This window comes from Marmota monax, unplaced genomic scaffold (assembly GCF_021218885.2).
Source record: "Marmota monax isolate L192 unplaced genomic scaffold, Marmota_monax_Labrador192_F-V1.1 WCK01_AAM20220418_F8-fsc00091, whole genome shotgun sequence".
Classification (NCBI taxonomy): Eukaryota; Metazoa; Chordata; class Mammalia; order Rodentia; family Sciuridae; genus Marmota; species Marmota monax.
Window position 1 is genome coordinate 3,609,329 of NW_026692434.1, and position 15,943 is coordinate 3,625,271.

Consider the following 15,943-nt stretch of genomic DNA (forward strand, 5'->3'; position numbering starts at 1 on the left):
TGTGCATACATCAGGCCTACATACATCCAATAAGACAAGTATGCAAACACTCCACTCCACCCAAGTTCTTTTATTCATGTTGGTTTCCTCCAAGATTACTACAGTGCCTCCACATAGTAGATGATTTAAAGACGTGATTTGAATAAAAAGAATACGGAACAGGGAAATAATCTTGGGACAGAGTCTATTTTAGGGATGCGTGCACGTTTAAATGCAAATAATTGGTTAAGTATACTTTCTTAGGAGACAGTTGGAACCAAAATAGAAAAGAATCTTTCGATTTTGAGGATACAGTTCAAATCACAAAACAAGCAATAAAAGCCCTTATATAGAGAGGATAGTAAAATGAAAAAGGCCTATAAAAGAAGCGATAAACTAGGAACCTGAAAAGGAAGCCATTATGCAAATCCTAATAGAATGGTTATCATAAAATAACGGGGCACTTTCAATCACCTTAAAAATTCATCCAAATATGAAGAAAAATCAAAAGTTAAATTAAAAAAAAAAAAAACTTGCTAATGTGCAAGAGAATAATGTTGGTTACTTCCAAATAAATGTACAAAGCTTTTTCCTTCTAATTAATTTTCACTGTAGTAAAATATACATAATATTTACCATTTTAACTACATATAAGTGCACAGTTCAGGGGCATTGTCTATTTGCACTGTTGGGCAAACATCACTACTATCCATCTTCCTAACTCATTTTTAACACGCAAGCCATAGCCACAATTTTCTTAACTTTGCTTTAGTCACATACTGAGCTTTACGCACCAACAAAATATTCTGCTGGGTAAAGTTCACGAACAGAAGAATGAAATAAATTAATGGGCTATTTCTCAAATTCTGTTAATGGAATTTGAGAGCCAAGGCTTCCTTCAAGGGCCCCCTCCCACCCCTCTGTACGTCATCAACCAAGTAAGTACCACATCAGCACCCACACCTAGCCAAAAACACAAAGGAGTCCCTAGGAGAAATCCCCCGCAGCTTCCTTTCCTATTGCACAAATTTGAGTAGCGCAGAGACAGGGATGCCTTCCCAGCACTGTTAGGAGGTAGTGAAGACGGAAAAAAAGAGAAAGAATAATGTGAGAAAAAGAGCTAAAATCTTAGTACTCCTCTGCTTTGCCCTCTCTGATTTCCTCTTTCCACCAGTCTTCAACCTGGTTTCATCAAACCCAAGATGAGCCTGTTTACTAGGGCTCGCGCTTTTTATTGACGCAAACTTCCCATTCTCGCGGGAACTTGGGAGTGGGAGTAGGGAAGGCGAACAAATCTCTCGAAATCTCAGTTGGCGCCAGAGCTGGAGCGCCGCAGAGGATTCCGAGGGGCGGGGCGCGGAGCTTGGAAGGGGCGGAGCCTAGCTTCAGAGAGGGGTGGGAAGAGGCGGGAGGGGGAGGTGAGAGAGGACGGGGGCGGGACCGGGCGGCCTGAGACCTGTTGATCGCAGGTATCACCCGCCTGACCGGCTCTCTTGGGACTGAGACGACTGCGCATGCTCGCTGGCGGCTCTGGGCCAGTAGCCAAGCGGCGGTGACGAACCGGCTCCTCGGTTGCGGTTGTTGCGGTTGCAGCGATGGCGATGTGAGTGGGCCCCGGGCGGAATGGTGCTGACCCGGGTAGGGACGTCTTCTTCCAGCTGGACACCTAGCTCTTCCATCCAACAGAAGAGAGAAGAGGTGGAGACGGTTGAGAGGTAAGCCCCTCTCCGCTCCGGGTCCTGTCGCTCCCGACACTCACGACCCCTCCCTCGGTCCCTCTTTCCCAGGGGCCAGGCAGGAAGCGGCCTCCTTCTCTTCGTCCCCCCCTCGCCCGCTCCGGCCTCTCTACGGGCTGCTCGCTGTCGGACGCAGCCCCGGGCCGGGTGAAGGTCGGTGGGGACGGCGGTTCTGGGCACTCTCCGGCAAGCCAAGGGGCCGCAGCGCTTAGCTCTGCGGGCACTCCCTGTCGCCCTGCCCCTGCCTTACGTTCCTCTGCCGGTTCTTCCTGAACCTCACGCCTCCTGTGCCCCAGCCTTCTCCTGCCCTTCGCCCCCGGCTCCATCTTCACCTGTCTATCTCGCCTTTATCCCCCATTCATGGTTCTTCTCTTTCATCCCGTGCCCACTTGCCTTTTCGCTCCGGTGGTGTTTGGTCCCGGAGGCAATGCATATTTTTTGCTCCCCTCAGTTTTTTCCCTTTCCTTGTGCATCCTTGATCTGCTTCTTTCCTACAGGGAGCTCCTGGCCCTCGCCCACCAGGTTTCTAGCTCTGTTACCTCCGTAATTTCTATCTTGACTTTCTTTTCCTTCTTTGGTACTTCTTATGGTTTGTTGTTCCTGTTGTGTTTTGAGTTTTTTTGCATCGCTTTACACCAGAGTTCATTCCATCCCGCCCCCCCCCCCCTCCCCGCCACCACCACCACCACATTACCTTCGGAGGCCCTCAATTCCTTAGCTCTTTTGGTACCCTACTTCACTGCTAGTTTTGTCCCTGTCCTTCCATCCTATTCCATCCTGGCCCCATTTCTAGCCTCTAATCTTGATTTTTTTCCCTCTAAAACTCTTTAATATTTTTTGTATAGGTTGAAACTCTTCGTTTATTTCAGTTTTTGTTAAATTCTTGAAGAGTTCTAACATGCCCTTCTAGTCTCTTCTGCATTTTTCCTAAGCTCAGTAGCTACTCAGTATTCTTAGTTCAGCTTTCAAGTTAATGAAATTTCTTCATCTTTCTCCTCCAGCTGAAAATATCATCAGAAGAGTACACCTATTGTCAGACTTACTGATTGAAGCTTTAATTTTTAAAAATTGTTTTTACTTGTCATGAGTACAGAAGCAATTCCAGCACAGACATCATGAAACTATGAAAAGTTAAAATTTTTTAAAGGTTGACCTACAAATGCACTCTTAAATTTTAGAAATTTCAGTATCCTCCAGTAAATATAGATGTCCAAGAGCAAACCTTGAATGGAATTTAACAACTTTTTTACAAGTTTATTGATTCTGTTTTATATGTTGCTATTGCAATGGGTTACGACATTTTTCTGAGTGTCACTGTTCTCTTTAATAAATGTGTACAATTTCTGCAAACTTAAAAATAGAAGTAGTGTGCTTACTAAAGGAGAAATACTCAAGAACAGAAGTATTAAATTCTTGAGTTGGCAAAAAAATTTCCTAAACAGTTTTGAAAGTTTTCCCTCATTTTATTATGATCAAGATTTTATTTAAATAAAACTTCTCTATGAATAGTGGTATAGTATCTTATTTTGAAGGTATCTGCTGAAATGTTTATTTTCAGTGAAGTTTGCCTTTATTTTAGGGTTGAAGATCAACTGGATTATGTATTTCATTCTGGAAACCCAAAGCAGTCCACAAACAGTAAATTCTTCCTTATGTTATCTATGTCAGGTAGGAATTAAGTTTTTTGTTTCTACTTTAAGAAGGGTAATACCAAGGCAAAGGGAGTGTATTTCTTGTTCAAGGTGACTTGGAGGTAAAAGTTGGAGGTTTTGATGTTATAAAGGGCACTTTTTTTTTTAAGAAGAATGAACAATTATTTGGTATGATAAGAGTTGTTGAGATATCTGATTTTTCAGATGCAGATAAAGATTACTGCTTTTTCTGAAGATGCCTTCTCCCTTTAAATGTTTAAATGCAAGGTTTTTTTTTTTCATTTTTAGGTAAATGTTTATTTTTAAAAAAATTAATACCTACAGATTTTGTATTGGAATGAGTTAATTCTGTGCTCTTAGAAATTAAAGTAAGAATTCATGGTGTATAGCAGGCACAGGAGTAGATGTCAGAAGACTTGAACTCATGATGACTCATGAAATTGGTTTGTAGAAGACACTTACCCTCTATACCTTAATGTCTCCACCTTGTAAAAGGTGGATATTAAAGTTGGCTATCCAGTGACCTCTTCATAGCAAAGACCTAATCATTTAAACATGCTTTGGACCTTCATAGACAAAAATTGCTATGTAAATACTTAAATTTTTGCCTCTGACTTTAAATTATACAGTAGGAATATATTGACTGCTTAAATCCTTTTAAGATCCAGTTGAAGCTTTAGATTTTTTTTTTATTTCAGATTTCTGTAAAAAATGTTGTAGACTACTAGCGAATTATGGACTAGCTTAGTTCAGTCAATGTTTATATACAGTGAGACAGACACTGCAGCATTCAATATGTAAAACAGATAATGCTCCTTGTTTTCCAGGAGTTAGTACTGAAAGGAACAATAAAAGTTATCTTTGGCTATCTTTTTAAGTGTTGGTTGTCTTGTATTTTCATTTTGTTCTCTGTAAATACAGACCCTTTAAGAGTAGGTGGGTGTGTGTTGGGGGTACTTAAGGAATAGAAAGGATAAAGACTTTGTTTTGATTCTGGGTATTGAGGAAAAACTACTCAAGGGTTTTGTGAAATGTACATGTGTTTATTCAAATAAATGAGTGGAGATGGGGCATATAGATTTGAAGTGAATAGCTTCTTGTTGTTGTTTTGCATACCCAGAAAAAAGGTTTAGGGATGAATAGGAATGAGGAGCAGAGTAATAATATGAGAAGAAAGCATTCTTAATGAAATTAGTGGTTTTTTGAAACAAGTTGGTTTCAGCATTTTATTTTTAAGGATTAGCAGGTTTTAACAGGTATATGCTTGGTTATCAAAGGTATACTAAATTAAAATAAAAATTAGTCTTTTTTCTTAACAAAAATATAATAGTGTTAGACAAATTATACCATTAAAAGATATCTCCTACTTGATTTTACGAAGTATTAATCAGGAAATCATTTTGAGAAAAATTGTAGCATATTTCCTTTTATGGAATTACATCTCTAGATGTAGACCATCCAGAATAGTGTTTTTAAATTATGTTTGCCAATATAGAAGTCTACCAATGGCATTTTGGTACATTTCTGTTAAGTTTTATGAAATGTCCTTTTACTATAGTTCTTAATTTAAACTAGAATTAGCATTTTTATATTGAATCCCATGATGTTTCCTTATGGGATGAAAGTTCATTATTCATGATTGTTTTTTGAGTGGTGGTAACCAACATGCATTTTTCTTTTGCTGGGGGCGGGGTGTGGGTACTGGGGGTTGAACTCAGAGACACTGGGCCACTGAGCCACATCCCCAGCTCTATTTTGTATTATACTTAGAGACAGGGTCTCACTGAGTTGTTTAGTGCCTCACTTTTGTTGAGGCTGGCTTTGAACTCATGATCCTCTTGCTTTAAGCCTTCTGAGCTGCTGGGATTAGGTGTTACTCTTTGATGTTTTCAAATTGCCAGTAAGTCAGGCTTACTTGGAAATGTATTGTCTGTAAATGTCTAAGCAATAAAGTCAGGGCATATTGGCAATCACAATTTAAGACCTTGGAAGCCTGTGTACCCTTTACCATTATTTTCATATTTTGGAATTGAGAACCCCAGATGTTTAGACTACCTTTGTCCTTACTCAGGTTTCCATTAAGACATGAAATTGTTTTTCCCCCTCAGGTGATTTAGTTTAAAATGTAGGCTGCTACTAGTCCCTTTATGTAAAATTAATAACTATTTTGTTGACATGTAATAGCAACATAAAATGAAAATGTGATAGGCCCCATTTTGGTAGAAGAATTTTGAAATGTTCTAAGATTGTGAGCCAGGGAAATGCTAGTGAAATCAGTAGAAAAATGTCTTTGAGTAGGTAGTTGAAAAAAATCATTGTTGGGCTGGGGTTGTTGCTCAGACTGTAAAGTACTTGCCTAGCAGGTGAGAGGCACTGAGTTCGATCCTCAACACTACATAAAAATAAATAAAGGTATTGTGTCCATCTAACACTAAAAATATTTTTTAAAAAATATTCATTGTCTATTTTCCCCCTGGTTTTCCCCAGCACATTAAAAAGATCTCAATTGAAGCTAATCCAATATTCATTGTCTATTTTTTCCCTAGTTAACCCAGCATCTAAAAAGATTGAAGCCAACCCTTCTTCTTTTAAGGTCTTCTAGCCTATAAATGAAAGTATTTTCAAATCATGCAATTGAAATAATAACTGTTTACTTGAGTTGCATTATTTTGAATAGACATTTCTTTGCATGGAATCCTAAAAACTACGATAAAAATCACAGTGTCAGCTATTTATTGAGTACCATGAACCAAGGGCAATGATTAATGCTTTATGTATATTAGTTCTTTAAGCTTTATCTTTTGAGTTAAGAATCATAAGTATTATTTGCATTTGAAAAAAATGAGGCTAGCTTATATCATCTGAACTAGAATTCAGATCTGTCTAATATCAGACTTACTGGTAGACTTGAGAAAATATGGAAAATATGTCAAGAAAACATTGTTTCTTAGAATATTTTTCATGAAGTGGATTATAATTCCTTTTTTCTGATTCTGAGCTTTGTTTTCTGTTGAGATAACCAATAAGAGGAAATATTTTGAGTATTGCTGGACAGATCCTAGCAACAGAAGATAGCTTGTGGTTCTTTCTAAGTTTCTCTTCCTGTTAATGGAAATAACTATGTTTTGGTAATTTTGAGAGGTAACTTTTATTAAGTGTCACATAATGAGCAATAAAAGTTTTTCCTCTTTTGCTTTACTTCATTCTTACATGTTAAGTGAACCATGGAAATACTCTCAGAGATTACTATGGTTCCTTTTGTATTATGTTTAAAAATTGTTTTTTTTCCTATTGGATTTTTATGGTATTAACACAGTTATCCAATATTGAGAATGCTTACTTCTTAATGTAGATGTAAGTTCTAAAATTGGTAACAGTGTATTTGCCTTTCAGTAGACAGCTGTTTAAACAAAAATTTTAAAGAAATTGGAAGAGACAATGCCATTAAAACTATAGTTTTGATATGTGTCTGTAAGTTGTGAGAAATTAGGATTTTATAATTTAGAAATAGTGTTTATTACATGACAAATTGAATATAGCTATAATTTTTTTGTCATTAGTGTTGCATTATGACTTTAATTTTTCTTTGGATAGCCCTTTTTTTATGGCTTGATGGTCATTATATCTACTTCCTAGAGTAGTTCAAGTGTGAATTTTAGAATTTTGCAAGTACAAATAAAGACTATTGAATTTTTTGTCCTTTTTTATTATTTACTTACTGTATGAGCTTGCATGAATTACATAAACTTTATGCTACTTAGTTTCCTCTCCTATGAAATGGAGTAATATTAGCTCTTTCAGATTTTTAGGAGAATTAAATGAAGTAACATACTAAAAGCTATTGGTCTAAGAGTTGGTAGGCCAACAAGTTTGCTTTCTATTTTATATTAGTATTTGATCTATATTTGGTATTACCAGTAGAGAAACATACATCTTTTAAAAATATAATTTGTATATCAAGCTGTTCTCATTATCTTTCCTTTGGAAGAACAACCTTCTGCCTCAGTCTCAGAAGAATTTAGTATTCTCTTCTTAAATATTTCTGTAATTTATGCAACATAGCCTATGGCTGGTGAAATGAACTATATCCAAAGTTCATTTTGGTACATAAGGAGCAGCAACAAGTTTCTAGAAAGGTATTTTTCCTTACTGTATGTGTCCCCTTTACTGTAATGATTCTGAAAAGCTTAGTTTTGCTGTGTATCACTTTTTAAGTGACAGCTAAGTGTGTTATACATGTGAATGACTGTGGGGAAAAAAAAGTTAAAAGCCATCTGAATGGTGGTGATTTTCAGAGTCAGGCACCTGACAGGTGGCTTGACCATTTGCAGGAGCATATAATCTAATGACTGAGCATATTTAGCTCCCTCAGAAAGGAGCTTACAAGGATGGGTAGGGTGTCATGGCCTCAGCCAACCAAAAAAGGACCAAAATATAAATTAAAAAGTAAGACTGTAGCTCAGTTATTCAGACTAAACTAATCAATGCAGACTTAACCAACTTAAGTGGCCAGAATTTACACCAGATATTTGCCCACTTAGGGTATATAGTTTTCATATCCTATTTCCTACTACCGCAGGTTTGCCACCTTGTAAGTTACACAGTTACAGTCTTTTCAGGTTAGCTTATAATTTGACAAAAATAATTCTGTCAAAAATATAGCAGGATTTTTGTTTGTCTCCATTTAGTTCTGTGACAGTAATTAGATATGTTTCATATGCCGCCTTTTTTCTTTTTTTTTTCTGTGCACATAACGTGTTTTAATGAAGCACATCTTCATCTCTCATTTTAATAACCACTGTCATGAAATTATCTGAAACAGTAGGCATTGGTGAGATGGCAGCATCCTTAATCTAAAGTACAGCACTAGATACTTTATTTTGTTAAGAAGAATTCCTTTGGGAAGAGTGCTAATTGGATGTTGGGTATTGAAGCAGGTGACTGCAAGGCCCCACATTTCTGCTGTCTTATTTCTTTCCACCTTTGCCTATCAGCTAGTCAAATTCTTGCCTATATAAATACAACAAAGAACCACCAACACATCCAGTGTTGTGGCACTTTTCATATACTTTTCTGGTGGGTGTGGGTTTTTTGTGGACATCTGTTTCTGCAGGTTATTGTAGACAACAGTTTTGTCAATTGTTTTGCTTCCACACAGTGGATCACTAGTATGCCAGTAGTGTGTTTCCACGTTGGCTGGTATGAAATGACTAAGCTGGTGCCATATATTTAAGGATTTTTGTTATAGCATTACTCTGATTCTGATAATAATTTCTGTGTTAAGGAAGAGGCCAAGTTGTAGTAATTAGGATCCCAAACTGAAAATAGCTTAAATTAGAAAGCTTAAATAGTTAAATGAGAAAAGTTTATTTCTCTTTCACATTGTTATATGATTTAGGTGGTAGGAGTGGTAGGGGTATGAAGAAAACTACCAAAATATTGGATCTGAGACTCAAATCCTAAGCCCATATTTTAACCATTGTCCTATACTTACATATATTTATTGCTTCCTGATGGACAGGTGGCTTTTTGAGATCAGGAACTGAGCTATGCCTTGTATCTATTGCAATTCCTAGCCTGTAGTTGGTGTTCTATAAGTGTTTGGATATCTGTTTTATATCTGAGAAGCTAAGGCCTGGAGACTTGACCAAACTTGAGTCAGAATCAGAATCAGAACCAGAACCAGAGCATGATCTAAACCTTGCCCACATGAAAGTGTGTGTGTGTGTAATGATATCCTAGATGTTTTTCCATGAAATGGGGAATGACTTTTATAAAGATGGTACATTGATAATTATTAATGACGCAATTATTAAAGTAGAAAATAGCAGTTTGGAAGTTGGCAAAGTCAGTGCCTTTATAGAGAAAAAGTTCTGTGTTAAGTATTGTTTGAAATGTGGGAAAAAAAAGTATAGCAAAGTGAAGCAATTTTTCTGTCAAAATATTTTAAATAGCTCTTTTTATGCGTACACACATATATAGATATAAAGACATACATATGGAATTTTACAAATTAGAGTTATTTAAAAATGATGAGTTCTGTATCTTAAGAATTAATGTTTCTAAATCTTTGGTATTAATGAAGATTGTTTCGAACCACTAAACTAAGAAAATAAAGTATCTTATTATTATACTTTCATTATGCATAAGTGAATCCTTAATAGAGTTGGTGTTGATATCAGTGATACTAGTGAAACTATAATTTTTTCCAAGCCTTATCAAGGACATAGATATTTTATATAAATTTAAAATATTAATTATTTTAGCATATACAGATTTCTTTTATGTCTGCTATTTTGTTTGAGATCTTATTGTTTGTCTCTCATAGGGGGAACAATATATTTGTAACAAGAAGCAATAACTGGAAGTAATAATGTTAAAATGAAGTTTTGATCAGCAGAGGTAAGGATATGACATTTCTTTTACACTTAATTCATGATAGATTTGAATGTTTGCTAAATTTTAAGGAAGCACTATTTCAAGAACCATGAAGGATCTGAGATTTTACCCTACTTGCAAGCTAGCAAGGTAGCCTGCCATGGTGCTATGGATTTTAGCAGAAGACCTGAAATTCATGGATCAAAAACAAAGATGGTTTACACTTAAAGCAGTACCTTAAGTACCAGTTGATACCTGCATATAAGTAGGTTATTTCACAGGAGAGGAACCCTGAACAAAGAGAACCTAATCTGTTATATGGACAATAAATCCATCTGACTTTTGCCTTGAAGGGAGACTTTATTTTTATTATATGGGACAGTAAACAGATCTTCCCTTTGTTTTAGTATAAGACACTGTGTCTGAGTTTTAAGACCATATACATACATCTGTATAAACTGCATATAAAAAATAGTCTGGAACAAAGGCTGTCAGCATTTCTATGAGTAAGGCATGCAGAAATACAAAAAAAATTATACAGAATTGTCTACCAATATTTTTTACCTTAATTTGCTGAAAAATATGTCTATTGATGAGAACAATTGCTACTTTTTTTCTCTGAAATACTGAAAAGATTGAACTGAAGTACCCAATAGTGGGTGAGTGTCTAAACTATAATATGTTCACAGTTACATAATAATTATAACTAAAAATAATGTTGTACAGTTACATTTATTGACTTATATGTCCATCAGAAAATTAAGTGAGATAAGTAGATTATAAAGTGTACATGTGATTTGATTCCATTTCTATAAATATTGTACTAATTATACTAATGTGCAACATTAGAATGTGTACCAACCATATATAGAGATATATATATATATATATATACACTAATGGATGGAATTGTTTTGGTCCTCTGTTATTTTTTTTTAACCTTTGAAAACGAATACTTTAGTCTTTTATAATGAAGAAAAAAGTTTTTCTTTCTTTAAAAATAGTCACTGAAGAACTCTTTTTTTTTCACTTAACAGAGAAAAGCCTTTCATGGATTTAAATGGGGATTTAAAAAAATTCTCATTTTGACTGGTATATTACCATTATGTGTAAAGTAAGACTACATAATAATTAGGTGGCTTAAATTTTTTTTAAAAATCTTATTTTTGAGATAAAATCAAGAATTTGTTTTAGTAATGTATTGTATTCATTCTCACACAAATATCATTAAGGGAAACATCTTAGGAAAACATTTTAAGAGGACAAATCTTAAATTATAGAAAGTAGTGCTATTTGATGAGTATAGATTTTTGGTGTCTTTAGTTGGGTTAGGCTAAGTTGGGCACACTAAACTAGTTTGCTGCTTTTTTTTTTTTTTTTTTTTTGTACTAGGGATTGAACCCAGGGGCACTTAACCACTGAACCATATTCCAACCCTTTTTTATTTTTATTTTCAGACAGAGTCTCAATAAGTTGCTTAGGACCTCACTAAGTTGCTGAGACTGGCTTTGAACTTGGCTGCCTCAGCCTCCCAAGTTGCTGGTATTACAGGAGTGAGCCACCACACCCAGCAGTGTGTTTCATTTTTAATTTCTCCTTATGTATCATATTCTGAAATTTGTTTAAATTATTCCATTTTTTATAAATTGGAAGTTTTATTGTACTACTCATGATATTTTTCTCCCCTTCTTTAACTAAGGTGCTGTTTCCAGGTTTATCTTCTGGGTATAAATTAAAAATGACTGAAGTTCAAGCAATGGTAGAATTTTCCGTAGAGCTAAATAAGTTCTACAATGTGGATTTATTCCAGAGAGGGTATGTATTTTAATGTTAAAATTATGTACTTTGCATAAGATAGATGTAAAGCTTTAAGTTAAATTTAATTGCATATTTTTGTTCCAGCATTTAAAAGGAAAACAGTAAGCTACATTCAAGTAATTATTTTCTGAGAAATTGCATTTGTTAAATAGATATTTGAGAATTATTCACATGGAGTTAGTGATGACGTTTGATATATTCAACATGCTTTTATGAATTTGTACTGAGCATTAAGAGGACTTTAATGAAAACATGTAAGATTCCCATTTTTGCTCTTCAAAAGCTTAGTGTAATGAGAAAAATAAGTTAATAGAATAACAAAGCACACAAGATGAAACTTCAATAAGTATATACAGGAAGTGCTTTAGATATTGGAACAAAAGGACATATTTCTGGGTTAGTCTGTTGGGAAACTCATATGGAGAGAGAAGATCAAAGTGTGAATAAGAATTGGACAGGCAAAGGATGAAGTGTGGGATCCTTTTACTGGCAAAGAACAGTATGAATCAAAATAATGGGACTAAGTCTTGAAATTAGGAATGAGCATGTTATTTTTAAAAATGTTTAGGAAATTGGATATTTTCTAGTAGAATTACAGAAGAAAGGTCTTGTAATATTCTGGAGAAGAGTTGATACTATGGATTTAGGTAATCATCATTTTGTTTTTGAAGGTCTTGTAATAGTCTGGAGAAGAGTTGATACTGTGGATTTAGGTAATCATCAGTAGTAAGAATAAAATTATCACTGTTACAACAAGCATTTACATGATGAAGATTGTAATAGATTAATGGTTATAGAAGAAATAGCAGCATAGGGAATAGTTCTGAGACATTTTGCAATAACTCCAGATATAAATCTGAAAGCCTGTACTGAGAGGTGGTAGTGGTAGGATAAAAGGTTTTTGTTTTTTTTTTTTTTTTTGGTCTTGGCTTTGCCATCTTAATTGAAAAAGTAAAAACAGCTATGATATGCTCTGCTCCATGTAGTCTAACATTTCAGCAGGCTAACCTGGGGTTGTTCTCATGGCCAAGGCGGAAGTTCAGGAAAAGGAGCAGAAGATGCAAGGCCCTTTGAATTAGCACTGTCATTTCTGCTGTAGTCTTTTACCCAAGCAAGTGGAAAGGGCTGGCCAGCAGTCCAGGCTGGTGAAGAATGTGGCTGGGCGCATTGGTGCGTGTCTGTAGTCCCAGCTACTTGGGAGGCTGTAACAGGAGTATTGCAAGTTTGAGACCAGCCTCAGCAACTTAGCAAGACCCTGTCTCAAAAAATTCAAAAGGGCTCTGGGTATAGTTGAGTGGTAAAGCACCCCTGAGTTTAATTCCCAGTACTGGAGAAAACTAAAAAACCTTTTTCGGGATTCTGTGTGCCCAATATGGTCTATTCCATGCTTTAAATATTTAAAATTTAAAATTCCATGCTTTCCATATCCAAAATTTTTTTTGAAATTTTCTTAGCCTCTAGATAAAACTTCTACTACTTGGGAATCAGAATTCTGTGGGCTCATACCATACACATCCTAAAAACCATTTTGCCAAACGCTAAGAGCCTGCCTTAATTATCTTAGTGATCTTAAGGGAAAACCCTACAGTTATATCCTTGATTTGATCTTTGTCCAAGGATTTCATCTTACTTTGAAAGTCTTATAAGAGAATGGAAACAAAAGCAGCTTTATTTCTCAACTAGTAAGTCCTGGTTCTTCTATATTCTCTCTGGATTCTGCTTATAAAATGACTAGTTCTTTCTTTGCTCATTTATTTCTTGAACCTTTCCTTAACCTTATACTTAACAAGGAGCCATTAGTTAGCCTTTTCAGCTTTCTGCCTGGAAATTAGTTTTCTCAGTTCCAAAAGTTTCTTAGGTACATTGTCTAACTTCTTTGTAAGTAGAATATTTCATAACTATATCACATGGGTTGGCATTTTTCCAGTTTCCTAGAATTTTCTCTTATTTTCCCACCTTCTGTAACTGAAATGTTATTTTGGCCCCAAAGTCAGTGCCTCTTATTTTAAGTTTTTGCTATATAGCACACATCAAGTTATCAAGTTAACACATTCTAGTTATTGATTTCTGTATTTGTTATATTTTGCTACAGTAATGCAGCTATCAGCAGTTATCAGCAGCTAATAGCAAACCACAAACACAAAGCTTCAGTGCCATTACAACAATAATGTTAAGTTTTGTTCACAAGTCTGTGGATTAGCTGAATAGTTCTGCTGATCTGGGCTGGCATGACTAATCTTTGTTGGGTTCACTCATGAATCCACAGTCAGCTAGCAGGTTGGCTGGGTGCTACCTGATGCAGAATGGGCTTAGCTGGGCAGACTCAGCTCTGTTTTCTAGTTGCATTCTGTAGTATGTTCTCATGAAGGAGGCAAGGGTCCAAAGGCAAAGAAACCATGCAAGGAGACTTCTTAATACCTAGGTTTAGAACCAGCACACTATTACAACTCGGCTACAATGTACTGACTAAGAAAAGTTGTTGGGTGTCTGTTCTCGCGATTAAAAGGCTCAGGGGTCACTCCAGGTAAATTGGGCTAACTGAGCTGCGCAAAATAACCACATAAGAGACACAAATGCCTTTTTCTTTGGGGTCGCTGTGACGGCTCCTCTGACCTTAAGGGTCCATAGGAAGAGAGAGAGTGAGAGCACAGGCTGATGCCTTTTATTGAGGAGAAGCTATTCAAATGAGGCAAGGGTCAGGTTTCAGGGAGCTGAATCTATCTTCATGATGTCCACTGTCAGCAGGTTGTCTGACATCTGGGTAGACCACACCCAAGGGCACAGTAAGAGAAGGGGACACACACAAGGCACTTCCATGGAAATTTCTATCCTAAACAGGTCAAGGGGTTATATTACCAAGGAACAGGTGAGCATAGCTCCACCCATGGGGCTGTAGCAAGACACACCCATGCAGGAGACACCATCCCTAGAACTCAAGAAGGGTGGGGAAAGCTCTGCCACATTTCTGTGACTGAGCGCCTCAGCACCCAGCCGGGGAGTCTGACTCAGTCACGTTGGTCTCTCACAACAAGTCATAAGGAAAGCCAGCTCAAATGTAAGAGTTGGAGAAAAACATTCCTATTCTTTGAAAAAGTGATTTCTAAAAGTTCATCTTTATTTTAAAATGCAGTGTTGGAGTTGAGTCTAGGAACTACTTTAGCTAGAAAATAATTTCTTTGAAAACCATTAACTGCCATTTAGAAGATACTTTTCATATGCATGTGGCTTCCTCTGACCTTTATATTACAAAGTTATAACAAAATATTATAAAATTATAATCATTCAAGCTATACTATGAAATGTTATGAAACTTAAATTATACATTGTAACTATTACTTAATGTAACAAATTATATTCCAAGTAAATTTACTTTTCTTTCCAAGTAAAGAAATTTACTTGGAAAATTACTTACTTTTCTTTTGAAGTAAAACCATGTTATTCTTTTGTCTAATAAATGTTCATTGATATGTAAAACCACCTTGCTTAATAAAATCATGTTAATGTTTCTCTTATAACTTTTGACACCCTATTATAAATAATTCAGTAAATGAATTCTAAGAGAAAATGATAGAAATGAAATAATTTAATATTCACTAGCATCTTCTTTTAGCCATTAGCTTCAATTTTCTTACTCTTTTCTCCTCCTCACACACACAAAATTATGTAGTCAGATTTTCCAACAACAGAAAAACTAGGTATATATTTATTTTTTCCTTCCTCTGCCGGTTGCATCTCTATATACATCCTAAAAATTAGTTCTCATTGTATCACTTCTACAAAATTTAGCAATGTCACAATCCATTTTAGCTTATCTTATATATGAAAGACTAGTCTAAACAGAATAAACTGCATTACTTCCCTGAAAAAATAACTCATAGAAGAAATAGTTTTTGTGGCTCTTTGCAGCTTTCTTTCTATTCTTTCATACCATTTTTTATAGTGGAGCTTAACAAAACATTGTTTATAAATAGCCATTCTTAATTTCTCATATTCCATTACTTAAGATGATCCCTTGAAAATAGTGTTTTATTTATCAGGTATTGGAAACAAGGTATGAAATAAGAAAAACAGACAGTTTTACTTTAGTCATTATATCATTGTGTTGAATTTCTTTTTTCTTTTTTTACATTTTTTATTAGTGCATTATAGTTGTACTTAATATGTTGGATTCTTCATAGATAAATTGGCTATATCTGTTTTTTCTAATTCAAATGTTTTCCTGCATTATAGTTTCTAATTGGTTATTTTTTAGTTCAAAAGAAGACATTGACTTTTTTTCTATATTCATTTGTCTGGCTTCCTTAATAATCTTGTTAATTAATATACTTTATTCCCCCTTAATATCCTCTTTAAGATTCTAAAATTAGGAAATAGTTACAC

The 15,943-nt window shown here is 35.4% G+C and overlaps 1 protein-coding gene across 15 annotated transcripts in view; it reads left to right on the top strand.

Moving 5' to 3' along the window:
- The first annotated feature begins 1,416 nt into the window (after positions 1 to 1,416).
- Positions 1,417 to 15,943, top strand: part of Fam135a (family with sequence similarity 135 member A) — a 118,420-nt gene continuing 103,893 nt past the window's right edge. For 5 of the 15 annotated variants that reach the window (XM_058578808.1, XM_058578809.1, XM_058578807.1 and 2 more), the window contains exons 1-5: positions 1,417 to 1,694; positions 3,295 to 3,383; positions 9,696 to 9,769; positions 11,203 to 11,318; positions 11,445 to 11,560. Coding sequence is in view for 10 of the 15 variants with exons in the window: in XM_058578803.1 (XP_058434786.1) it covers positions 11,484 to 11,560 (77 nt within the window). In the remaining 5 variants the exon portion in view is untranslated. Of the gene's footprint in view, positions 1,695 to 3,278; positions 3,384 to 9,695; positions 9,770 to 11,202; positions 11,319 to 11,444; positions 11,561 to 15,943 lie in introns of all 15 variants that reach the window. The other 10 variants (XM_046442987.2, XM_058578806.1, XM_058578812.1 and 7 more) reach the window with 7 other exon arrangements.